Source organism: Rhinoderma darwinii, chromosome 10, assembly GCF_050947455.1.
Source record: "Rhinoderma darwinii isolate aRhiDar2 chromosome 10, aRhiDar2.hap1, whole genome shotgun sequence".
Classification (NCBI taxonomy): domain Eukaryota; kingdom Metazoa; phylum Chordata; class Amphibia; order Anura; family Rhinodermatidae; genus Rhinoderma; species Rhinoderma darwinii.
In genome coordinates, this window is record NC_134696.1 from 62,111,295 (window position 1) to 62,138,700 (window position 27,406).

At 44.2% G+C, this 27,406-nt stretch overlaps 1 protein-coding gene across 1 annotated transcript in view; it reads left to right on the forward strand.

Moving 5' to 3' along the window:
* The first annotated feature begins 1,499 nt into the window (after positions 1-1,499).
* The window catches only part of SPHK2 (sphingosine kinase 2), a 30,681-nt gene continuing 4,774 nt past the window's right edge, over positions 1,500-27,406 (forward strand). Inside the window, exons 1-4 of the mRNA XM_075839992.1 lie at positions 1,500-1,695; positions 8,668-9,385; positions 22,361-22,510; positions 22,607-22,701. Of these exons, the coding sequence (XP_075696107.1) occupies positions 8,971-9,385; positions 22,361-22,510; positions 22,607-22,701 (660 nt within the window). The 5' untranslated portion in view covers positions 1,500-1,695; positions 8,668-8,970. The remainder of the gene's footprint in view (positions 1,696-8,667; positions 9,386-22,360; positions 22,511-22,606; positions 22,702-27,406) is intronic.

Genomic DNA, 27,406 nt, shown 5'->3' on the forward strand with positions numbered 1-27,406 from the left:
CGCGCGCAAAACGCAGCGTTTTTTGCGCGCGCAGATGGACACATCCCTGTGAATACGGCCTTAAAGTGTATCTCTACTTTCAGTGAAAAAAGGTTAGGTCTCCTGCACACGACTGCGTGTACTGTCCGAGTCCCGTCAGTGATCCGAGGAAAGATAGGACATGTTCTATCTTTCCTCAGATCAGAGAGACTCGGACCATTTTTCACGGACCCGATTCACCCGCTAAAGTGAATGGGACTGTGAAGACTATCGGGTGCCACTCGGATGCAGTAAAAAACGGCCCTAGTGGCACAACGGTCATGTGCACGAGGCATTATAGTGTAGGAGTGGGCACAATAATTGTTTTTCTCTATCACCTGTATGAGCTGTCTCGCTTCTAGCAGCAGCATGGGCTGTGGTAAGTCCGTTCTGTCGGCTGCTCATAACTAGGCAGTAGGAGACAGGGCGTCCCGCTCGTCTCCGTGGCTTCCGTATCCAGAACAGCCGCCAGCGCTATAGGATTCTATTGTTTTTGAGCCAAAACCAGAAGTGGATCCAAAAGGCGGGAAAGGTATAAAGAGTAGACTAATGCATCTTCTTTCTTTTTGTGTCCACTTCTGTGTTTGCATCAAAAACCTGCGTATGTGTGATCCTAACCTCGAGAAGGTGACTAATAATTTACGTTTATCACTTATCCGCAGAGTAGGTGATAAATGTCTAATCACCGGGGACCCCATCGATCAGGAGGAGTCGTGAGCGCCTCAGTCATCCTCGCTGCACACCCACAGTGGGGAGCGGTGGTACTGCATGCGCCCTGATGCCTTGTTCAATGTGAATGGAACCGAAAACCGCTGAGTGCTCGTTCTAGTGATCAGTGGGGCTCCCAGCGGTAGGGCCCACAGCAATCACATTTCTCTCCTGCCTTTTGGATATGTGATAGATGTCTAGCCTGGCACAACGCTGGGGCTCTACTATAACCTATCACATGTGATGTCCCGCGCCATCACCTACAAATTAAAATGTATAATCGAATGCATTTTTCTGGTGTGATCTTGTATGAGATTGTGGCACAAAATTGTATGCAGTTAATATATTGCGATACTGCAGCGAATTGCATGTAAAATTACATTCAGATTCACATTGTTTTTGAAGGTAAAATAATGAAAAGCATTTTGTGATATCATATAAAACTGCATCTGCATCACATCAATTGCATTATATACGATGTTGCCCTGCGATGTGACGCAATTACATTAGTGCGAAAACTGTACACGATGTGTTGCTGTGTTTACCTGTGCGAGCTGTCATTAGAGACCAGAAAACATTGGTCAGGAGTTTGCATGTAGAACTACAAGTACTACTATTTGACGATACATAACAGTGTATAACATGAGAACTAGAAATTCCAGACGCGCGCGCACCATAAGCGTCTCCAGCGACCAGTACCGCACCTCCCCTCACGTGACCGCTCACATGACCGTGACGTCATCACCAGGATCAAACCTCTCCCCTCTCCAAAGAGTTGCGGCTCTCCTTATCACTTCCTGTTAGTAGAAGCTGAGTCAAAGTAGTGGGAGCCGGAGCAGCAGTCAGGACACAGGGCGCTTTGTGCTCAATGATTCGCCGTGTCATTGCAGTTTTATTCTGTGGATGTGACAGTCCGTCCTCTCTCGGCTGCCTGTATTTTACCAAGTTGTCTGTCATACAAGATACCGGGTGAGTAGTGTGTGTGTGTGTGTATATATATCTATATATCTATCGGGCATCTTCGTTTATGTGGAGGCAACAGGGAGGGTTGACTCTTATCTATCTATCTATCTATCTATCTATCTATCAGGGATAGTAGTGTATGTGGTGTATGTTGCAAGCAGCATATATATACTACTCTCACTGCTGCTTGCACATACACTACTATTCCTGATGTGCGTGTGTGTGTGTGTGTATATATATATAAAATTATGCAGCAGGGAGAGTATTGAGTGTGCGTGCAGGGAGAGGTGTGTGCGTGCAGGCAGCAGGGAGAGTGCCGTGTGCAGGGAGAGTGGCGTGTGCAGGGAGAGTAGCGTGTGCTTGCGTGTGCAGGGAGAGTAGCGTGTGCTTGTGTGTGCAGGCAGCAGGGAGAGTGGCGTGTGCAGGGAGAGTGGCGTGTGCAGGCAGCAGGGAGAGTAGCGTGTGCAGGGAGAGTAGCGCGTGCTTGTGTGTGCAGGCAGCAGGGAGAGTAGCGTGTGCAGGGAGAGGCGCGTGTGTGCGCAGGGAGAGTGGCGAAGCGCGTGTGTGCGCAGGGAGAGTGGCGAAGCGCGTGTGTGCGCAGGGAGAGTGGCGAAGCGCGTGTGTGCGCAGGGAGAGTGGCGAGGCGCGTGTGTGCGCAGGGAGAGTGGCGAGGCGCGTGTGTGCGCAGGGAGAGTGGCGAGGCGCGTGTGTGCGCAGGGAGAGTGGCGAGGCGCGTGTGTGCGCAGGGAGAGTGGCGAGGCGCGGGGAGAGTGGCGAAGCACGTGTGTGTGCGGGGAGAGTGGCGAGTCGTCGCGTGTGCGCGCAGGGAGAGTGGCGTGTGCAGGGAGAGTGGCGTGTGCAGGGAGAGTAGCGCGTGCTTGTGTGTGCGCGCAGGGAGAGTGGCGAGCGCAGGCAGCAGGGAGAGTAGCGCGTGCTTGTGTGTGCAGGCAGCATTTACCATTGTGCTGTTTATTTTTTAATGACTTTTCTTCTTTTTTTTTCCTTCCTCTGATATTGTAGTAATAAATATAATAATGTACAGAGTCCTAGCGGCATGAATTAAAATGCTTGTGATCTTAGTACGACGAGTACAACTATGCTGGAAACGTTATTACTTGTATTCTATTGATAAACAGGTTTGATCATATTCTGGGGCTCATGCGTGGTGCCGCTGGCTCCATTCAATGTCTATGGGGCTGACAGAACCGGCCTAGCACAGTGCTTGACTGTTTCCTTGAGCCGCATGGTCTTTGAGTGGAATACCCCTTTAAGGCTCTGTTCACATTTGCGTTTCTATTTGGGTGGTTCTGCGCTGTCAACGTTTCCCTATAGAACCCATTGACTTTAAAGGGCTATTCTCATTTCACATTTATGTCCTAAATGTCTGATAGATGCAAGTCACAGCTGTGGGACACCCACGCATCTCTAGATCAGGGGTGTCTTGTCCCCGCATGGTGTCATGGCTGCTGTTTGGTTCTCGTCTCTTGTTCCTAGTGCTGCCGTGTACGTACATGTCTAGAATTCACTAGTACATAGCAACGATTTCTTCCTAATATGTTCCTGCCCTTGTCCAACAATGAGATTCTTTGCTGGTGAAAACCATCAGTGCCGCTGAGTTTGTGCTACGTCTGGATCCTGGTGTGACAATCGGTTCCTGTGATTTCATCACTGAGTCTCGCCACGAGCCCATTAGTCATATGTCTGAACCCTCTCCCTCGCTGTAAATAGGGATGTAAAGATTTGGTTTCCTGAAGAAGGGTATTATGCGTTTAGTTCACGCTGTGGTGCTTTGTATGTATTTACTTGTTGTTCTACTGCGTACAGTCCCCCACAATATATTGGCCCTATAAACGTGATGTTCCGTATTTTCATTCTAAAGTGGACCGGTCATTAATTTTTCACTTTGAAATGAGCAGAAGGTGGCGATCAATACTAATAATGAGTCTAACTGGTGCCCTGAATTCTTCCCAACTGCCCATACTAAATCCACGTTGAGGAGCCCTCTTCACATGACACGTAAGCAACCCTACTTGTCATGCGATTGGTTAAAAAATTACTCGCTATATGTGAGGCTCGTACATTTGGGTTTGGTGAATCTTCTCTGTAGAGCAAGTTATACATTTATTGCCACCCTCAAGTCAGAGGATATTTTTTTCACAAAATATCAGAACTTTATCTAGTCCAAAATGATAGCTGCGTCCAGTCCAGACACGTGCGCCCCGTGCAGATTGTGGTTGCAGCAAAATGCCGCTATTGTGGTTATATTGGAAATCATGACTATGGCTGGCGCCATAACTTCCGACTGTAGCTTCTCCCCATGGAATGGTCTGAATGGGCTTGTTTTTTGCAGGACGAGGCGTAGTTTTCATTGGTACTTTTTTGGGGTACATGGGACTCAATGATTCTCAAAAGCGAATTTCAAAAGCCTTGAAAAAGAAGGGTCAACATTGTAAATATTGAGTCTTTGCATAAACTTGATGTATTTGTCAATTTTAACCCCTTCACTCTTTGGCCACTTTTGACCTTCCTGACAGAGCCTTGTTTTTCAAATCCGACCTGTCACTTTATGTGGTAATAACTTCGGAATGCTTTTACCTATCCAAGTGATTTTGAGACTGTTTTCTCGTGACACATTGGACTTTATGTTCGTGGTAAAGTTTTGTTGATACATTCAGTATTTAATTGGGAAAAGCACCAAAATGTACTGAAAAATTGCAAATTAAAGGGACCACTTCTGTTGTGAAGTGACTTTGAGGGGCCCATACAATACAACCCCCATATATCACCCCATTTTAAAAACTGCATTCCTCCAAGAATTCAAAACAGCATTTATAAAGTTTCTTCACCCTTTCGAAAGAATTAAAGAAAAGTAGAGGTGAAATTCACAAATGTCGTTTTTTTTTGTTTTTTTTTGCTGAAATTCATTTTTTTATCCATTTTTCTCGGTAACACAGAAGATTTTCCCAGAGAAACGCAACTCAATATTTATTGCCCTTGTTCTGTAGTTTTTAGAAATATCCCAGATGTGGCCCTAGCGTGGTAATTGACTGAAACACTGGCCTAATTGCTAAATGCAAATTTTCTCAATATTGGGTTTTTTCACAAATAAACGCTGATTCTATCCACCAAATTTTACCGATAACTTAAAGTACAATGTCTCACGAGAATATAATCTTCAAATCGCTTGAAAAAATAAAAGCATTCCAAAGTTATTACCACTTAAACTGACGCGTGTCAGATTTGAAAAAATCGGCCTGGTCCATAAGACCAAAGCAGGCGATAACCTTAGGGGGTTAATCATCGATACCATTCTCTATGCCTGTAAATTGAAATAAAGAGAAGCTCTAGTCACTGTGATAAAAATAATCGATAATATACAGCGTCTACCTGTCTGTACAGTACATAGGAGGACATCATGTTACAGACCTTCCAACTTAGCGAGTAAGATATTCCATGCTTTCTGCCTGTTTTGTTGGATAGTTTTTTTGCCAGACGCTTGGTTGTCAGAAAATTGATTTAAACATTTTTTTTGGCTGACTAAACTTCCTAATATGGGTGTTTTTGCTCAACAGTACAGTTCCATGGAAAGACCAAGTTATTGATAGGCTAAGTTCTCTTGGGTTTATTCACACGGCGTGCTTTTGCCATGTGGTTTTTAGCAGTGTGGTAAGAATGCACCATGTGAATACACCCTAAACATGATTTTTCTTTTCTTTTTTTGTACTTTGTTTTTGTATGTAGGAAAAATACAAGCAGTTCTGATTTCCTCTTTTGCTTATGTTTTTGCCCTTCATAAAAAACAAACCTGAGAAATAATTACGTTATATATAATAAAGCTGATGCAAGCGGTGCATGACCGGGATTCCCTCTATTGTTTTTAAATCCCTGTGTCATGCACCGCCCCCTCAGTCCCTGCACTAGGCATAACACCGTGTATCTGTTTGACCCGAAGTGTTCCTTTTTAAAGGAAAACTGTCAGGTCCTTAATGGCAACTAAGCCAATTACAGCTCCAGGTAGGTTCTTAAAGAGGCTCTGTCACCAGATTTTCAAACCCCTATCTCGTATTGCAGCAGATAGGCGCTGCAATGTAGATAAGAGTAACGTTTTTGTTTTTTAAAAAACGAGCATTTTTGGCCAAGTTATGACCATTTTTATATTTATGCAAATGAGGCTTTCTTAACTTTAAACATGCCCAGTTGTACTTAAGAAAGCCTCATTTGCATAAATATAAAAATGGTCATAACTTGGCCAAAAATGCTCGTTTTTTAAAAAACAAAAACGTTACTCTTATCTACATTGCAGCGCCGATCTGCTGCAATACGAGATAGGGGTTTGAAAATCTGGTGACAGAGCCTCTTTAAACATATATTCAGACATACCATTGTGGCTGCAGATAGTCCTAGTAATTCAGAGAAAAATAACTTTTTTGTTGGTATAAGTGCTGTGGCTTTGTGAGTAAACCCTGCCTATTGCCTCCCCCATGGCTTTGATTGATTGCTCCAGCGTTTGGCGATGTCACTGTCAATCATGGCCAGGGGGAGGCGTTAAGCGTGTTCACTCACAAAGCCGCAGCACTTTCCTGGCTTGGGACTGCCCACAGGGCACTTGCGACCTAATTTGCATATTTAAAGTTATTTTTCTCTTTAAATATACTTTTGACCAAAGATAAACAAACGTTAAAATGCGACGTCTAAGTCCCCCTACCCGGCGTTGTTGTTGGCATAGTTGCCATGAAGGGCCTGACTTCCTTTAATAATAATATGATGGATAAGAATGGAGTACTGTTATTACTGCCAAATATAATGTAAGATATCAACTACCAGTGACATTTCTACCGTCCTCTGAACCCTTGCTGCACTGGTGACCTGATAAAGAGAAGGATTTGCTTGGAGATATACAAATCTCTCTTGAGCAATATCCATGTGTTCATCGGTAGCGCTCATCATGCCTCCTACACGTCCCAATCATCAGTCTGACGGACCAGCTACAAATGTTGGCTTGTCTGTGGCCACCTTAAAGAGGCTCTGTCACCAGATTTTGCAACCCCTATCTGCTATTGCAGCAGATAGGCGCTGCAATGTAGATTACAGTAACGTTTTTATTTTAAAAAAACGAGCATTTTTGGCCAAGTTATGGCCATTTTTGTATTTATGCAAATGAGGCTTGCAAAAGTCCAAGTGGGTGTGTTTACAGTAAAAGTCCAAGTGGGCGTGTATTAGGTGCGTACATCGGGGCGTGTTTACTACTTTTACTAGCTGGGCTTTCTGACGAGAAGTATCATCCACTTCTCTTCACAACGCCCAGCTTCTGGCAGTGCAGATCTGTGACGTCACTCACAGGTCCTGCATTGTGTCGGCCACATCGGCACCAGAGGCTACAGTTGATTCTGCAGCTGCATCAGCGTTTGCAGGTAAGTAGCTACATCGATTTACCTGCAAACGCCGATGCTGCTGCAGAATCATCTGTAGCCTCTGGTGCCGGCTCGTCTGACACGATGCAGGACCTGTGAGTGACGTCACAGCGTGATCTCTCGAGAACACGCTGTGTCTGCACTGCCAGAAGCTGGGCGTTCTGAAGAGAAGTGGATGATACTTCTCATCAGAACGCCCAGCTAGTAAAAGTAGTAAACACGCCCCGATGTACGCACATAATACACGCCCAGTTGTACTTTTACTGTAAACACGCCCAGTTGTACTTTTGCAAGCCTCATTTGCATAAATACAAAAATGGCCATAACTTGGCCAAAAATTCTCGTTTTTTAAAAATAAAAACTTTACTGTAATCTACATTGCAGCGCCGATCTGCTGCAATAGCAGATAGGGGTTGCAAAATCTGGTGACAGAGCCTCTTTAAATGAATGACGACTTCAGTACAGAATGCGCTTGTGATTAGACCTTGGTCTTTGATTGATTGTTAACTGCCCTAGTAACTGATTTGCTATCTTGTAAGTGCCAGTGTATACTGGGTCATGTAACCAGAGCATGATCACCATAAAATGAAGGCTGACTGTCTAGCTTAGTTTAGAGGGATAGAATATGAAGCCTCCGCAGTAGTTGACTACACTGGTGAGAGACTAACTTTTGAAACCACTGATGCTGATCTAATAGTATACCTTGTATAAAACAACTTTGTAATTTACTGTTAAAATTCACTTTTTATACATGCAAATTCTGTGTGAAGTTACTGCTATTCAGTGCCTCCCTTCCTGCAATTTGCTGTCCATCCCTCGTTGTCAAGCAAAATCCATTCTTGGTTACAGAGCTGAGGAAACAGACTGCAGCAAGTGGGGGTTTGTCTCTTCACACTCTTTGTGGAGGGGGAGCAGAAGGAGAGAGAGACGTTGACTGTCCATAGAAGTCTATGGAGGGGTGAGGAGACACGGATTATTCTGCCCATACAAGTCTATGAATAGGGGATGGGGAGCATGAAGATGGAGCAGGGTGAGAGAAACAGACACGCTGCCCATAAGTCGTTGGACAGTAAAAGGGGGAGCAATAACACGGTGTGAGACACATACACTGCCCATAGAAGGAGGAGGGAGCAGAGTGTCTCACACACGTGCTGCAGCTTCTGGTAAGATTTACATATCACCCCAGTGCTGAATTATCAACTACACTACTCAGTACTGCTATGTAATCTCCTCTTTGTTGCTGTAGGTTCTATATGTGATGGATAGAGATAGTAGAGACGGATCCTCCTCTCTGTGCGCAGTGTATATAAGACATGATAGCAGTTAAGCTCCGCCCACTAGCTCAGAGACAACCGAGGTAGAGCCTGCAGAGGGGAAAACTGCTGAATAATGCAGAATACAAGTCATAAAGGTCAGAAATCGTGTTATTCCTCGTGCACACACTTCACAGCTTATTCTGAAAGTTAGGCATGCTTTAATCCTTTAATATTTGCGTTTTAATTCTATGCGTGCGTGGTTTCAATAAGCCGATTATTTTAGTAACGTTGTATTTTGTATTTCTCCACAGCATTGCACCTGAATGAACACAACACGCTCTACAGCACTGGATAACATTGGAGGCCTGGAGTTCAGCGTTTCTAGCCCTAATCCGTTGTTTCATATTTACACAGACAAGATTTCTAGCTCAAATAATACCATATTTTTGGAAAATATAATGGGTACAAAATCTTGGCTCATACGTTTGCGGTTTTGATTGTCATTCTCTCTGCCTTTATGCATTACCAATCCGAGTTTTATGTACTTGTTCTATTTTTCTTCATTGATTTTATGGTTGAATCCACACTGGTGAGCTACATCCCACCAAGGTAAAATGTCTAAGGATTACAACCAGTCATCTGAAACCCTTCTCCATGGAGAATTCGGGGTCTACCCATCTAAAGGTATACGCTGTGCACTTAGTCTGACACCTTCAGGCCTCCACATCCAGAGGCTAGTTCCCAAACCTGAGGATGACCAGCGTACAGTACTCCCCATTCTTGACATGGTGGGATGTCACACCATGCGCAGTCGTGGCTCCAGTGATGTTTTTGCCTATTTTTCAATCTATTCCTATCCATTAAAGAAGAAAAAAGTTGCAATGGGATCAACCCGTACACGCCAAAGGTTGGTTCGAACATTTAGGGTGGACGAGGCTGTAAATTATGAGCAGAACCAAGTCATTGCTGAAAAGTGGGCAACAGCTATAAAGTGTCTTATACAAGGAGTGCCTATCACAAGTGACACAGGTAATGAATACCAAAAATGGGTTCTGGTTCTTCTGTAATTTTTGAAAAAAAGTTGTCAAACAAGTTTTGTGATTTGGCAACTGGGAAGCTAGTCTTCGCTATTTAACATTTTCTTAACTAGCAGAAACTTACATTCTAGGTCAGACTTGCACAACTTGGAGGCCATGTGGTCACAATTCAGTGTGTATGCCCCGTCTTGTTTTAATGCTGGCCCTGAATCTGGCAGAGCTTAGGGCCCTAAAGTAGCTCTAGGGGCATTTAGGCTACAGCTATATGGTAATATTTGGCCCCTAAAGCCCTGCTGTTCTTTTCACTGTGGCACCACACCGCCACTTCAGCAGGATGGCTACTTTTAGTATTTTGCTAGTCCCACGTATGATACCATGGGACCATGAAGTGGGCAACATGTTGTACTGTGTTTATAGTCCTATTAATTCCAAGGTGGCCCAATCATTGGCTGGGGCAGGAAGGCATAAGACAACATTGTAATCCATGTCACCATGTGAGGTCTTATGCACACATTTCTGATTTAGTCAGTATTTTGCATCCAGGTAGATAAAAAGAAGAGAAGTATAAACGTATGTTCACACGTTTCAAGAGAAAACCGCCTCTAAAAAGCAGCCGTTTTTTATGTAGATTTGCCAAACGTCTTTGTAGTGTTTCTTCAAATCACAAATGGCATTGTCCACCGGAAATGGTCAAAATCTGCCTCAAAAAAACGCCTCAAGAACTGACATGCACTTTTTTTGTAACAGCGATGTAAATTTATGCCGGATATGCACTAACTAGCTTTTAACAATTGAAAACAATAGTAAGCTATTTCCAGGCGGTTCAAGGCGTATTTGAGTGTATCGCAACCATTTTATTCCCCAAAGTACGCCTGAAAATTCTCTGTGGGCATACCTTTAGGCCTCCTGCACACGTTCTGTAAATGCAGCGGAATTTCTATCCAAAATGTACCTGCTGAATTTCCGCAGCGTATTACAGTAGCCGTAAAGTGGATAAGATTTAACAAATCTTATCCGCACACTGCAGAAAAACCTGCAGCGTGTCCATTTATCTTTCGCATATGCTGCAGACTTTACGCACGGGAAAATTCCACGTAGTTTACGCTGTGTGCACGGGGCTCAAATGCTTGCATTAGGGTATGTTTACGTCTGTATGCAGTACTATTTTTCCTGTCAAAATGACATGTCTCGCCGGAACTGGACAGACCCCATTATAAGGCCCCATGCACACGACCGTGCCCGCAATTACGGCCCGCGATTGCGGGCACGGCCGGCCGCTGACTGACAGCTGCATTTTCGGGCCGTGCTCCCATACAAAGTATGGGAGCACGGCCCGCAAAATGCGAAAGAACGGACATGTTCCATAATTCCCGGAACATTTCCACGGCACGGACACCCTTCCATAGTGCTACGGAAAGGTGTCAGTGTTCAATGAAAGTGAATGACTCCGTTTTTGCGGACCGCTGGGCGTTGCATATTATCAACGTTTTATTGTGGCCCCTTAAAATAGTGTCATTTCACAACGTGGCTCCCAAAGAGCTAAACGACAAATTTGGCTCTGCTGCATCTGCAGGACATATAGACAGATTAAAAATGATGAGGTGGTTAAAGTAAAGTAGTCATGAAGGATCACCCCCGACTTGAGCTGCTGTAACCTGTGCTGCTCTTCATTCAGTCCTTGGGCCGTGGGAAATTTTTAATCCGCCTATGGGTGGAACATGGCTGCCATTGATTTGCTCTTGGATTGTAGCCCAGAACTTGTATTATCGTCTTAGAGAAAAGCAGGTTCTGAGTAGGCAGGCATGCACGACTGAATTGTGTAGTTCCAACAGGTCATCTTGTCTGTTCCTTGTGCTGTTCTTCTAGATTCCATGTAAGGAATTGGCCTGGTGGAACACAAATGCGTAAGCAGTAGGAACCTGAAGTGAAAGCACCGGTTACCTCAGCACAATAAAATATGCATATAACATATCCATGTAATGCAAGGGCTGCGCGGTGATGCCTGCGAATTGCGGTAAAATTTCTAACTCGGTCTCCATATGGGGAAAAAACGTGCAAGTGGCCTTTTTTATTTGATTTATGAAAATATTGGAGGAAAAAACAATATTTTATTATTTAGTACAGTATAAATCACTTTGTTACTTTTTATCTAATCTAACAAATAAGGATAAAGTACAAGGTTGAGTGGCTGAGATTCAGGCTGATATGAGTAGAATTCGCAAGTCCCCATATCTGATATAGATGGCATTTGCAAAGATAATGATTTTAAAGAGCGTTTCATGATGAAACTTATTTATACAGGTAGACACTGAAGCCTGAGCTGCCCCTGACAATTGAACAGAGTACAGGGAGTTAGGCCACTTATAATGTGGTGACAGAGACTATCTTCTAGACAATCTGATCGGCGCTGTAATGTAGATTACAGCAGTGTTTTTTACTTAGAAAAACGATCAATTTTGACTGAGTTACGACCTATTTTAGATTTATGCTAATGACTTTCTTAGACAATTGGGTGTGTTTTCACTTTTTGACAAAGTGGGCGTTGTAAAGAGAAGTGTATGACACTGACCAATCAGTGCCCAATCAGCATCATACACTTCTCTCCATTCATTTATTCAGCACATAGTGATCTTGGCTGCTAGATCACACATTAACATTACTGAAGTGTCTTGAGAGTGAATAGACATCGCTTCCAGCCAGGACGCGATGTCTATTCACAATCCCGACACTTTGGTAACGTTTGTGTGGGACTTAATGACCGCAAACGTGATCTCGCGTGATTACGCTGTAAATGACCCCTTACACGGGCCAATGATCCGTCAAACAAGCTTTCATATAAACCCTTGTGTGCCCTGTGTAAAGAGGGCAACTATCTACAGATGAACGAGCAAACGCTACTTCAACGGCTGATATAATTGTTTACACGGCCAACAAAATTATCACTATTTGACAGCAAATCTCCGTTTAAAGGGAATGTGTCGCTAGAAAAAATTTTTTTTTTTAAACTCTTAGTATATAAACGATTACACATTGTTCTAATTTTTTTTAATTTTTTCACAAGTCAGGAAATATAAATTAGATTCTAATTTATAACATTTCCATGTGCTGGTCACTAGAGGGAGCAATTCCCAAAATTGCAGCATTGGCATGTGGTAAGCAACCTCATTGCTTTATGCTGCAAAATTGGAGAAGACACACTCGCTCTAGTGTCCTCAAACAATCCCCCCTCCCTTATTCTGGCTAGTGTCAGGAGAAAGGAGGGGGTTGAATTTTCAAACCTCCTACACTGTGTGCCGCCATTTTTTGAGCGAATGCACAGTGTAGGAGGATTAGATACAGTGGTCATCAGACCGTATAACACGAACATACACACACATCACATACACAAACATAACTTACCTGTTGCTGTCGCCACTGCCTCCGCTCCTAGTCCTTGCGTCTGAACATATGGCCGGAAGCCGCGACCGGAAGTAGTCCTCTTACTGTCCGGTCGCGGCTTCCGGTCCACATCAAAATGGCGCCGGATGTCGCTCTACCGAAGACCTTCCTTTTGGACTGTGTGGGAGCTGCGTACGCTATAGTGAATGGAGCGGCTCCCGTTCGCATTCTCTATGGGGCTGTATGTGCCATATTCCATCTCTCTGTTTCGACACATACAGAGATGAAAAAAAATGGCAGCCCTCATAGAGAAATAAAAGAAAGAAAAAAGTACAACACAAATCAAATAACATATAAAAAAAATATTTTGTGACACCTTCCCTTTAAAAAGGCAGAGGTGCTACCAACATATTGGAGATGTATGGTGACGAACAATCACTCGTCCCCATGCATAAACAATCATTGCTTCTTGTGAAAGAAGCAGACGAATGCTGGTCAACGTGCTGTATTGTGGATCTGCACTCGTTTTCACGGTCCGTATTTGCCTGTGTAAAAGGTCCCTTAGCCTAGGAAATGCTACTACTATCAACAGTATCACACAATGACAATATAACGCTTAGTATCAACGGCATGAGCCACCTAGTAGTTCATATAGGAAATATGACCACGGATATTGTGCTTATTACATGTGTACACGCTGCTCGCCAATACAGGAAGTCATTAACTGATAAGATAGGAAGAAGAATGCAGCAGAATACGCAGAGCGGCAGATCTCTGAGGTAAATGCACAGCAGCAAAGAATAAGGTGATCCCCTGACATACATCTCCCCTCCTGCAGATTCTCTGTCTAAGGCCTGATTTACACGAGCGTGTGCGTTTTGCGCGCGCAAAAAACGCTGCGTTTTGCACGCGCAAAAGGCATTTGACAGCTCCGTGTGTCATCCGTGTATGATGCGCGGCTGCGTGATTTTCGCGCAGCCGCCATCATAGAGATGAGGCTAGTCGACGCCCGTCACTGTCCAAGGTGCTGAAAGAGCTAACTGATCGGCAGTAACTCTTTCAGCTCCCTCGACAGTGAATGCCGATCACAATATACAGCAACCTGTGAATAAAAAAAGACGTTCAAACTTACCATGAACTTCCTGCTTCCTCCAGTCCGGTCTCCCGGCCGTTGCCTTGGTGACGCGTCCCTCTCTTGTCATCCGGCCCCACCTCCCAGGATGACGCGGCAGTCCATGAGACCGCTGCAGCCTGTGATTGGCTGCAGCCTGTGCTTGGCCTGTGATTGGCTGCAGCTGTCACTTGGCCTGAATTGTCATCCCGGGAGGTCGGACTGGAGGAAGGAGCCGGGACTTATCGGTAAGTCCGAACTTCTGTTTTTTTTTTACACGTATATGTATATGGCGATCGAAAGTCACTGTCCATGGTGCTGAAACAGTTTAAGTCTTTCAGCACCGTGGGCAGTGACTGTCTCCTGACGTCGCGTACCCGAACATTTTTTGCCGGGTTCGGTCAAAACGAGTTCGGCCGAACCCGGTGAAGTTCGGTGCGCTCATCCCTAATTTGACACTCCGTTTGGATGTTTGTAAACAGAAAAGCACGTGGTGCTTTTCTGTTTACATTCATCCTTTTGACAGCTCTTGCGTGATTTTCGCGCATGCAACGCAGTAGCGTCCGTGTGGCATGCGTTGTTTTCACGCACCCATTGACTTCAATGGGTGCGTGTTGCGTGAAAAACGCACGATTATAGAACATGTCGTGAGTTTTACGCAACGCACTCACGCTGCGCAAAATTCACGCATCGTCTAAACTGCCCCATAGAGTAATATAGGTGCGTACGACACGCGTGAAAAGCACGCGCGTCGCACGCGCGTATATTACGCTCGTGTAAATGAGGCCTAAGGGTAGGAACACACACTGCGTGCTTTATTTGGGCGGATTTTCTGCTGCGGAAAGCAGCGCCGGAAAAATCCACAAAAAACATTCACACTTAGGCCTGACTCACAACGAGCGTTGAGTACGTCCGTGTGATGGCCGTTAAAACAACCCTGTGAAGGCTCTGTTGAAAAATAGAACCTGTCCTATTATTTTCTGTTTTCACAGATCCCTCCTTAGGCTCAAGTCTATGAGGATCTGTGAAAACGGGGGCGCCTTGGAGGTGAAAAAGCCAAGATTTTTTAACATCTGAGTTACTCCATGCTCGTGTGAATCTAGCCTTACCCTCTCCCTCTCTTTTGTGCGTGGTCCGGCCGCATGGGATTACGTTGCAGGCCATGTGACGGCTGCAGCGGTCACATGGGATGAAACTTCATCCCAGGGGGCTGGACTGAAGAAGAAACGGAACTCTGGCTAAGTATAAAAAAAAAATGGCGCAACACACACACTACTTTGTTGCGGGTTTAGGCACCCCATTGAATTTAATAGGGAAAACCCACAACAGAAGAGCAGCGATTCTGCAGCATTAATTGACATGCACCGCAGGTCAATTTATTTGCGTTTTTTCAGCCGCCACTTTTTTCTCTGCTGTGTAGAGACGAGACTTGGTGAAATCTCACCCGGACTGCTGCTACTGTAATACGCTGCAGATTTTCAGCAATAAATTTAGTTGCGAAAAATCTGCAGGGTTTACGCCTTGTTTTCCTACCCTAAAGGTAATGTTACACCAGCCAAAGTTTGGCCGGTGCAACGAGCACCAATCGAGACAGCTCGTCGATCTGCGCTCGTTTGCTCCTCACAAGGAGCTAGTATTGGGACGAGTGAACGTTACTCCGATCACTTGTCCCCATATGTTTGTGTCATGTCGGCAGCACTATGACACGATACAATTTTACACGTTTAAAACTATACGATCAGCTGATGAACAATCGTTTGCTGGTTCATCTGCTTACACAGGGCAATTATTGGGAACGAGCGTGCTTTGAACGCTCATTTGGCCAATGTGAAAGGGCCTTAAGGCTTTCATGCGCACGGTAGAGCTTGTATGGTGGTACATAGAGAACCATATGGCTCTGTACTCACTCAGTTCCTCCATATTGCACTGAGGCCATATGAAATCTGACAGAAAAAAAACCTGTATGCCCCCGTATGAAATTGGAGGCAGAGGTACCACACATTCTCAGAGTTCTGTGAGTGCCGTATTCCATCTTTGTGCAACTTTGCTTGTAAAGATCCATAATAGGGCCTCGTTTCTGAGCCCTAAATCAGCTAGACCATTAAAGAGGCTCTGTCACCAGATTCTCAAACCCCTATCTCCTATTGCATGTGATCGGCGCTGCAATGTAGATAACAGCAACGTTTTTTTTGTTTTTTTTAAAACGTTCATTTTTGGCCAAGTTATGAGCTATTTTATATTTATGCAAATGAGCTTTGAAATGGACAACTGGGTGTTTTTTTTTTCCGTTATGTCCAACTGGGCGTGTATTGTGTTTTTAACTGGGCGTGTTTATGTGTATGACGCTGACCAATCCGTGACCAGTCAGCATCATACACCCCTCAACATGTGCACGCTCCTCTCCTGAAATATTCTGTGCTGCTGTGAACTCTGCTCTTACCATTACGTAGCTCTCAGTCTGTTACCTCTCCTCCACTCCTGTCCTCCTTAACACCTTCACATGATTGGCAAGTCACCACTCCGCACAAGATCCTACTGCACGGCTGACAGCCGTCAGCTGTATAGCTAACAGCACGGTTGTGTTGGAAGCGCGCCCTGCTGTGTCTCACTTAGCAGCTGGGTGTGTTCCCCTCATCTAGCTGCTACGTTCTATCCTGACCGCCGGTGAATTCTTCGCAGTGCTGCTTCCCCGTTTACCTACGGGAGCAGAACGCGGCTCCTGAAATACTCTGTGCTGCCTTAAACTCTGTGGACAGGTCAGGTTGATCTGTCCACAGAGTTTAAGGCAGCACAGAGTATTTCAGGAGTCACGTTCTGCTCCCGTAGGTAAACGGGGTAGCAGCACTGCGAAGACCGCACGGAGAATTCACCGGCGGTCAGGATAGAACGTAGCAGCTAGATGAGGGGAACACACCCAGCTGCTAAGTGAGACACAGCAGGACGCGCTTCCAACACAACCGTGCTGTTAGCTATACAGCTGACGGCTGTCAGCCGTGCAGTAGGATCTTGTGCGGGGTGGTGACTTGCCAATCATGTGAAGGTGTTATTGAGGACAGAAGTGGAGGAGAGGTAACAGACTGAAAGCTACGTAATGGTAAGAGCAGAGTTCACAGCAGCACAGAATATTTCAGGAGAGGAGCGTGCACATGTTGAGGAGTGTATGATGCTGACTGGTCACGGATTGGTCAGTGTCATACACATAAACACGCCCAGTTAAAAACACACTACACGCCCAGTTGGACATAACGGGAAAAAAACGCCCAGTTTTCCATTTCAAAGCTCATTTGCATAGATATAAAAATGCTCATAACTTGGCCAAAAATGAACGTTTTTAAAAAAAATACAAAAACGTTGCTGTTATCTACATTGCAGCGCCGATCACGTGCAATAGGAGATAGGGGTTTGAGAATCTGGTGACAGAGCCTCTTTAAGCTGCAGTTATATAGCCTGGTTCACGTCGCATTATTTTCCCTATAACGAAAAAAGGAACATATATTACTACAAAAGTACAAAAAGAAAAGGCCATACTTGCTTGATACAAGGGCAGGTTCAAAGAACACTTCCCAACAGGATGCAGACAAGCCACAATTTCTTTATTATATAAGGGGAGATCCCACAGGTGCAAAATACTGATAGTCCCTCTCACGCCTACTATGCTTGAGGGGGGTGGCTGCTTAGTATTATCACTTCACACAAATAAGGCTTCCACAAGTATGTCTGTCGCATGATATAGTGTGGTGCTGGCTTACAGCCCAATGGTTACGCCCATAGTATTCCAGCACATTCCAGGTGCGCCACACTAAAGGCTGATTAACTATTCTCCCATAACTTTACAAGGCCTGGCTGCATCCCGAAAAAAAAAATATCAATGATAAACAGGAGGTATTAGTTGATATTTTGGCCAAAATACTCAAGCTCGCAACCCGCGTCAAGGGTCCTCACCGTCTTGTGAGTCCCTACACTAGAACTCTTCGCTCCCTACATCTAAAAAAAATCCCCCCCAAAAAAAGGACTTATATTTACTACAAAAGCACAAAAAGAAAAGGCCTTTTTGTGCTTTCACGTTATTTTCCTCCTTTTGGAGGTATACGTCGTGAGGAGTTAACAGCGCCCGGACTCCCCAGGTAGATTCACATGGCCTATGTTTGAGGCAGAAACATACGAGTTTGATTTAAAAAGGAAACGGCCTCTGAATCCAGGCGATTTGGAGCTGATTTTCAGTGTTTTGGAATCGGTCTTCATAGTGTCAATGGAAAATCAACTTCTAAAACTTCTCAAGAAGTGACATGCCACTACTTTTTCACAAGGCTTTTTTTTAAATTCGGCTGCATAGAAATACGTGTCGTGAACTACACAGTGTATTTCCCATTAAAATGAATATGAAACTGCAGGCGTATTTCAAGTATATTTAGGAGCGTAAAACAAGCGTTTTATGCTCCGAAATAGGCCTGAAAATATGTCATGATTATGTATCCTTGGGCTACTTCCCACGTAGCGTAAAAGCTGCAGAATTTCCGCAACTAAATTCTCTGGAACTTCCGCAGCATTTACAGTAACAGCGAAGTGAATGAGATTTAGAAAATCTCATGCCCACGCTGCGGTTAAAAACGCACAAGTCGCGCAGAAAGGGTTCTGCGGTGCATTTTTCAATTCCGCAGCATGTCCATTTATGCTGCATGTTCTGTGCAGAGATCCTGCGTTTTGGCACATAGACTTTAATGGGGAGCAGAAATTCCGCAACAGACTTGTTGCGGTTTTTACAGCGTTTACGCAGCGGAAACTCTGTAAGGGCCAGTTCACACACTGCGTAAATACTTTGGGTTTTCCGCAACTGAATTAGTTGCGGAAAATCCGCAGCAAATACAGTAGCGGCAAAGTGGATAGAATAAAACAAATCTCATCCACACGCTGTGTAAATACTTTCAGAAATTGACCTGCGGTGCTCAATTTTATTCCACAGCATGACAATTGTCTTTACGTAAACGCTTATTTGTTGCGGTATTTCCCCATTGAATTCAATAGGGATGTAAATCCTGCATCGAATAGCAGTTCCGTTTTTTGGCGGCAGGCTCACCGTGATCCCGCTGCAAAAAACGCAACTCAGAAAACTATATTAAACTTGCCTAGGAGTCTGTGTTTCATCCTCCTGGAATGACGCCTTATCCCATGTGACCACCGCTGCAGCCAATCACAAGCTGCAGTGGTCTCCTGGGATGAGATGTCATACCAGGATGGCCAGCCAAGTGCTGCAGATTTTCACAGCGGACGTTCCGGGCGAAAAACTGCACCACATTGAACAGGACGGATACGCTACATGCTATTACGCAGTGTTTCTGCCCCGTGAGAACTTAACCTAAAAACCGCTGGAAATCCGCAGGAGCACATATACTTTGCTATAACCTATGTTTAAAGAGGCTCTGTCACCACATTATAAGTGGCCTATCTTCTACATAATGTGATCGGCGCTGTAATTTAGATTACAGCAGTGTTTTTTAGTTAGAAAAACGATCATTTTTTACCTATTTTAGCTTTATCCTAATGACTTTCTTAATGGACAACTGGGCGTGTTTTACTTTTTGACCAAGTGGGCGTTGTGGAGAGAAGTGTATGACGCTGACCAATCGGTCACCAATCAGCGTCATACACTTCTCTCCATTCATTTACACAGCACATACACAGCGTTCCAAATTATTATGCAAATGTTATTTTTCGCTGATTTTCCTAAATAGTTGATGCAAATGACAGTCCGTATAATCTTCAAGCCATCAACCGTTGGAGTATAATGCAAATTTTATTGAACACATTTTTTTTAGAAGTAAAAAACTCAAAATGCAAGGTTTCAAATTATTATGCACAATGGAGATCAAAACATTTTAAAGGTTATAAAGAGAACTAAAATGGTAATTTGTTGAATTTGCAGCATCAGGAGGTCATATTTACAGAAATCAAAAGTTCTTTCAATAAAAAAAAAAACTTAGCAGGCCAAGTTACATGTTAACATAGGACCCCTTCTTTGCTATCTCCTTCACAATTCTTGCATCCATTGAATTTGTGAGTATTTGGACAGTTTCTGCTTGAATATCTTTGCAGGATGTCAGAATAGCCTCCCAGAGCTTCTGTTTTGATGTGAACTGCCTCCCACCCTCATAGATATTTTGCTTGAGGATGCTCCTAAGGTTCTCAATATGGTTGAGGTCAGGGGAACATGGGGGCCACACCATGAGTTTCTCTCCTCTTATGCCCATAGCAGCTAATGACACAGAGGTATTCTTTGCAGCATGAGATGGTGCATTGTCATGCGTGAAGATAATTTTGCTACGGGAGGCACGTTTTTTTTTTTCTTTTTGTACTACGGAAGAAAGTGGTCAGTCATAAACTCTACGTACTTTGCAGAGGTCATTTTCACACCGTCCGGAACCCTAAAGGGGCCTACCAGCTCTCTCCCCATGATTCCAGCCCAAAACATGACTCCGCCACCTCGTTGCTGGCATCGCAGCCTTGTTCAGACATGGTGGCCATTCACCAACCATCCACTACTCCATCCATCTGGGCCATCCAGGGTTGCACGGCACTCATCAGTAAACAACACTGATTGAAAATTAGTCTTCATGTATTTCTGAGCCCACTGCAACAGTTTCTGCTTGTGAGCATTGTTTAGGGCTGGCCGACTAATAGCTCTATGCACACTTGCAAACCTCTGGAGGATACTACACCTTGAGGTTTGCGGTACTCCAGAGGCACCAGCGGCTTCAAATACCTGTTTGCTTCTTTGCAATGGCATTTTAGCAGCTGCTCTCCTAATCCTATTAATTTGTCTGGCAGAAACCTTCCACATTATGCCTTTATCTGAACGAACCCGTCTGTGCTCTGAATCGGCCACAAATCTTTTCACAGTACGATGATCACGCTTCAGTTTTCTTGAAATATCCAATGTTTTCATACCTAGTGCAATACCTTGGATAATTTCACGCTTTTCGGCAGCAGAGAGATCCTTTTTCTTTCCCATATTGCTTGAAACCTGTGGCATGCTTAATAATGTGGAACGTCCTTCTTAAGTAGTTTTCCTTTGATTGGGCACACCTGGCAAACTAATGATGTCTATTCAGAATCCTGACACTTCGGTAACGTGTTTGAAATTTACAGCACAGCAAGCGTAATCTCGCGAGATTACACTGTAAACTGTCATTTAAAACGAGATTACGCTTGCTGTGCTGTAAATTTCACTCAAACATTACCGAAGTGTCAGGATTTTGAATAGACATCACGTCCTGGCTGGTAGTGAGGTCTATTCACTGTCAGGACACTTGAGTAACGTTAATGTGTGTGTATGTGGCTGCACATAGTGATCTAGCAAGATCACTGTGCTGTGTAAATGAATGGAGAGAAGTGTATGAAGCGGATTGGTCACTGATTGGTCAGCGTCATACACTTCTCTCCACAACGCGCACTTGGTCAAAAAGTAACACACCCAGTTGTCCATTACGAAACTCATTAGCATAAATCTAATATAGGTCATAACAAAAATGATCGGTTTTCTAAATAAAAAAACACTGCTGTAATCTACATTACAGCACCGATCACATTATGTACGAGATAGGCCACTTATAATGTGGTGACAGAGCCTCTTTAACACTAAAACCGCTGTGGAAGAAAACGCAGCGTTTCCACAGCAATATGAGCAGGAAAAACTCACTATTTGGTTCATATTTCTGTGACTGATTTACCAGCATTTTTCTAGATCTTCTACCGCAGATTCTCTGTTGCAGAAAATCTGCAGCGTATCCGGTGTGTGGGAACATGGCTTAATAGTGCGTATTTTGATGCGTTTTTAAGTGTGCTTTTTAGATTTTGATGCGGAAATAGGTGTGTTTTTAGGTCCTTTTCATACAGCTTTTTGATGCGGAAATCACGTCGGAATCAGCGCAAGGAAATGGTTGAAATCATCCCCCATTGATTTCAATGGCGGCAAAGGCCTTTTTAGCCTCTCGCGGGAAGAAAAAGCGGCATGTCCTTTCTACGGCTGATTGGGCTGTCAATACTGGTAACACCTAGCTGTCAATTTATCTATGCATTTTTAGGAGGAATAACCGAGGAATTGCACAATGCAGAGTTCTAAGGAAAGATAATCCAGAATTGTTATTTCATGGGGAATACCAGTATTTACTAAAGCAGACATGTCAGGAAAGGTGACAGGTCCTCTAAATCCGCACACAATTTTTCTGCTACATGTGAATGGCATCTTGAAAACCATTCCCATATATCAAACTGTACTTTGTTGCAGATTGACAGGGTGGAATCGGCAAGCAATCCGCTTCTGAACATGGCCTAAAGATCTAGTGAATAAGGGTCTGGATGCTGTTACCCCTTTGGGAGTTCCAGGAATGTAATGTGTACTTGATCCTGCCCTGTGGTAACTTTGCAAGCTGTCTGCCTGTATGTTTTGGCTCAAATAAAATGTAATTTATATTTTTCCTTCAGAGATTTCTCCAAGTCTTCAGCCCAAACCCCGGCGTTTAATGCTTTTACTGAATCCAATTGGTGGACGAGGCAATGCCCTGCAACAGTGTCACACACAGATCTTGCCCATTATTACAGAAGCAGACATCAGCTATAATCTTATACAAACAGGTAGACCTTTTACCATACTATATTACTATAATACAGTAGCGCTATCCTTTTCCCTGTAGCTGTTCATGTTTTTGGTGTTTTTTTTTCCTTTTTAAGAAAGACAAAATCATGCCCGAGAGCTGGTGCAGAGTATTAATTTAGAAGAGTGGGATGGTATAGTGGTAATCTCCGGAGATGGACTTCTCTTTGAGGTAAGTTGCCAGATAATTTGTAAAAGCAATAATGATACTAGATATTAAGCCTTATTGTTTTATTGATTTTCAGCATGTTATAATGGATATTTACCTAAAAAGATACTGCTGGCAGATTGCGCTACTAGTCTCGCCCAAATTTTCTGGGTCACTAATTTTGAAGGAGTTAATTACACTGCATGAAAGTATAACAAGCATAAGGCCTCATTTATACGACCTATACAAGTCTATGGGGCAGTGCAGACAGTCCGTGAGTTTTGCTCAGCGTGAGTGCGCTGAAAAAAACTCACGACATGTTCTAAATTTCTGCGTTTTTTCACGCATCACGCACCCATTGAAGTCAATGGGTGCGTGAAAACCACGAAGGTCGCACGGGAGCACTTCCGTGCGAACTGCGTGATTCGCGCAAGAGCTGTCAAAGTCTGAATGTAAACAGAAAAGCACCATGTGCTTTTCTGTTTACAAACATCCAAACGGAGTGTCTTAGAGATGAGCGAACCGAACTTCACCGGGTTCGGCCGAACTCGTTTTGACCGAACCCGGCAAAAAAATTTGCGGTACGCAATGTCATGAGACAGTCACTGTCCAGGGTGCTGAAAGAGTTAAACTGTTTCAGCACCCTGGACAGTGACTTCCGATCACAATATACATGAACGTGTAAAAAAAAACGAAGTTCTGACTTACCGATAACTCCCGGCTTCTTCCTCCAGTCTGACCTCCCGGGATGACAATTCAGTCCAAGTGACAGCTGCAGCCAATCACAGGCCAAGCACAGACTGCAGCCAATCACAGGCTGCAGCGGTCACATGGACTGCCGCGTCATCCAGGGAGGTGGGGCCGGATGTCAAGAGAGGGATGTGTCACCAAGGCAACGACCGGACTGGAGGAAGCAGGAAGTTCTTGGTAAGTATGAACGTCTTTTTTTTATTTTTTTTATTCACAGGTTGCTGTATATTGTGATCGGAATTCACTGTCGAGGGTGCTGAAAGAGTTACTGCCGATCAGTTAACTCTTTCAGCACCCTGGACAGTGACTGACGTCGACTAGCCTCATCTCTATGATGGCGGCTGCGCGAAAATCACGCAGCCGCGCATCATACACTGATGACACAGGGAGCTGTCAAGTGCCTTTTGCGCACGCAAAACACTGCGTTTTTTTGCGTGCGCAAAACGCACACGCTCGTGTAAATGAGGCCTAAGGGTGTATTTATACGGTGCAGTAATAGATGAGTAGGAGAAATAGAATGCAAGCTTGGTAGCCCTACTAGGTATCGAAGTCAGGGTACATTAGGATGATCCAGATTTATTAGTGTCGCTTCATCAGACCAACTATACAAAAACACAAACACATTAATGCCAAACACACAGTAGTGGCAGGTGAAAAGTCACTTGTTCATGGGCGAGTTTTATTGGAGACCGTGTGATAAACATACATCTAAACCTCTAATAAAACAACGTCAATAGTGTACATAAATCAAGTCACCTATAGACCATAGGTACGACAAGTTAATTAGGGTTAGCGCGAAATGAATATTATTTAGGGGTTAATTATGAGCGTTGAGTTATGTTCGGAAAATAGGAGGCCCCCTAGGTCGATGTAGGGAGCTGTATGGCGATCACTATTTACCAGTGATACAGCCGCCAAGGAAGGGTGTACTATTTGCCAGCACTCCGCAAGAGTATATGTTGCGGCCATAAGCAACTTGACTCACTGATTTGGTGTAGCCATGGTGTGTGGACCCCAGAATTATCCAATCGAAAGCCAACTGCCGGACCAGGCCTCCGGTAACCATGGGGATCAGACGCCGTGAACGAACAACGGAGGCCAAGAGGGGGACAAACTGAGGATAGACTAACATAGCGATGCAGTGAACTTCTGTATGAAGTCCATGTTATGCCAGAATCAATCTATGCTGGAGCAATATAGGGAACAGCACCAGGTGGAGCAAATAAGCGGAAATATATATTAAATCCACTGTGGCAGAGCATAAAGGGGTTGTCCGGATGTTTTTTATTGATGGCCTATAGGAAAGGTCATCAATATCAGATCAGCGAGGGTCTGACTCCCGGTATCCCCGCCGATCAGCTGACTGAAGGGGCTGCGGGGTTAGTCACCGCTGCCTCTTGAGTGTTTACCAGGTCCAAACTAACATCATCGTACTTTAGATTCCATAATTGCGCTCGTATTACACTTATGTGAAACCTACCTTTAACTGCTATTAATGGGGGTGTCTCACGAAGAAAACCCCTTTTAGGGTAAGTCCGAATGGAGCAGCCCTGACAAAGTCGCCACGCGGCCAACAACCACGCCGGCTTCATGTTCGGTGTGCCTGTCAACAAGCCTATTAATGGCCACGTGTTATTGCGGGTAAAACGGCCCTTTACCTGCAAAATGTGACCATAAATAGTGTGTTGATAACTGCTAGATTTTTTGCAGGTAAAGAGCCGTTTTACCCGCAATCTCACATAGCCATTAACGGGCTATTTGACAGCCGCGCCGAACATGGTGCCAGCGCGGTTGTCGCCCACATTGTGACCGTGTCAGGGCCGCTATGTTTGGACTTACCCTTAGAGCAGATAGATTTCATAAAGGGCTAGAGCCGCTTTTGCTCTGCTGGACCCCGTCTGTATTACATGGCTTGCCAGGCAGTTTTCTCCCCTGCAATAACAGTTGATTGTCGGTGGTAAGAGAAGTACATCTGGGCCAGGTTCGTTTTTAAAGGAGTTTTCTTCGGGAGACACCACCTTTTTAAGCCCTTCCAGATTTCTTCACTCCACCTGTAAACTGTAAGCAAAATTAAACTTACATGGTAGCTTCACACAAGTTTTACAAGTCACCCAAACCATAAAGTTGCAAAGTTGTTAGAGGTTTGTATCACTTAAGCGACATGCACACCATGCGGATTTCGTGCGGATTTGCCACACAAATTTTTCTGCAACAAATCCACAGTGTTGGGGTATGTGCACACGGCGGCAGGCTTTTACGTCTAAAAAGACAGACTGTTTTCAGGAGAAAACAGCTGCCTCGTTTCAGCTGTAATTGCTCCTCCTCGCATTTTGCGAGGCTTCTCTGACCGCCGTAAATTTTGAGCTGTGCTTCATTGAGTTCAATGAAGAACGGCTCAAATTACGTCTGAAAGAAGTGTCCTGCACTTCTTTTGACGAGGCTGTATTTTTACGCGTCGCCGTTTGACAGCTGCCAAACGACGACGCGTAAATGACAGGTTGTCTGCACAGTACGTCGGCAAACCCATTCAAATGAATGGGCAGATGTTTGCCGACGTATTGTAGCCCTATTTTCAGACGTAAAATGAGGCATAATACGACTCGTTTACGTCTGAAAATAGGTCGTGTGAACCCAGCCTAATAGTTACTGGCAAAGTAAACCCTAACCCAGGAGATACCAGCAGATAAATTGACCTGCGGTGCGTATTTTAAAATCTGCAGAATGTTAATTTATCCCGTGTTTCCGTCTCAGAATTGTATCGGACAAGTTTATAAAAAAAACGCACCAAAATCTGCAGCATAACATGGATGTTACGAACAATACCTATTTCCACATCAAAATTTAAGAATCGCACATAAAAATGTGCAAAAAAACTGATCGGATGAACTGAACGGATTTTACCCTTTGGACTTACCATTGCTAGTCTGCCTGCACACGGTGCAGCTAGGGTAAAGTTTTTCCAGGAGCTTTACAGTTTGTGCCCCGGCAAACCGTTTATGGACTTTTAGGAAATATTTTTATGAAGTGACCGACACCTTTTAAACTCTTTTCTGCAAAGTGTACAACAGACTTGGTAGGAAAAGATTAAAGGAGTGTGGCTAAATAACTTAAGAGGTTTGCACCAGAGGCTTCAGGCCCCGAGGCATAATCTGTAAGAGGGCTCCTCACTGACCATCGCCATTTATAGTTCTGGTGTCTTATATGGCAGAGAGTCCTGTATACAGCTGCTACCTCTGTACTGTAGCTGTGCCCCTGGGTTGCTCCAAAAGTGGTGTTTTGCACCAGAAATGTAGCTACCAGATACCAGCGTGCACGTACTACAGCCATTCAGGTTGCTTAATAAGAATAGTGTCTATTCTGCTGAGAATCACTCCATTATTCAAATAAATTTGGCACAATATGTGCCAAATTACGACTCGTACAACACAATATAAGTAAATGAGGTCTTTATCAGACACCATTCACTTGCAGCATAAAAAATCTGCAGTGGATTCGAGACATACAACGGATTTCCATTGTGGGCTTCATTTGTTCCAGTGCAGTGAGTGAAATCCCCGACTACGTTCGCAACGAATCTGCATGTAACACATGCAGATTTTGACGCTGATCTCTAGGCCGGTTCAACAGTGTAATATTTACACGATGAGTGAACCTAGGCCACGGTGCACCGCTTAACACTATTGATAAATGTACCACAGTCTGTATATTTCTTACTGTGCGAAGGAGAAAATAAAGTTATTCCCACACAATTCAGAAGAATTCACAATGCATGTGCTTCATGTATCGTGTTGTATTGTGTGGGTGTAACTTGCTCTCTCTCTTGCGGGGAAATCTAGGCATATGACTTATTGCAGACAACCCACATTATATAGTGTATGAATCATTTTATTAATCTACAGATTGGTTTTACAAAAATTCTGGGATCTTGATACAAATCCAGTACTATTGCTTCCCATAGCTCTGTAAATAATAGCTCTTT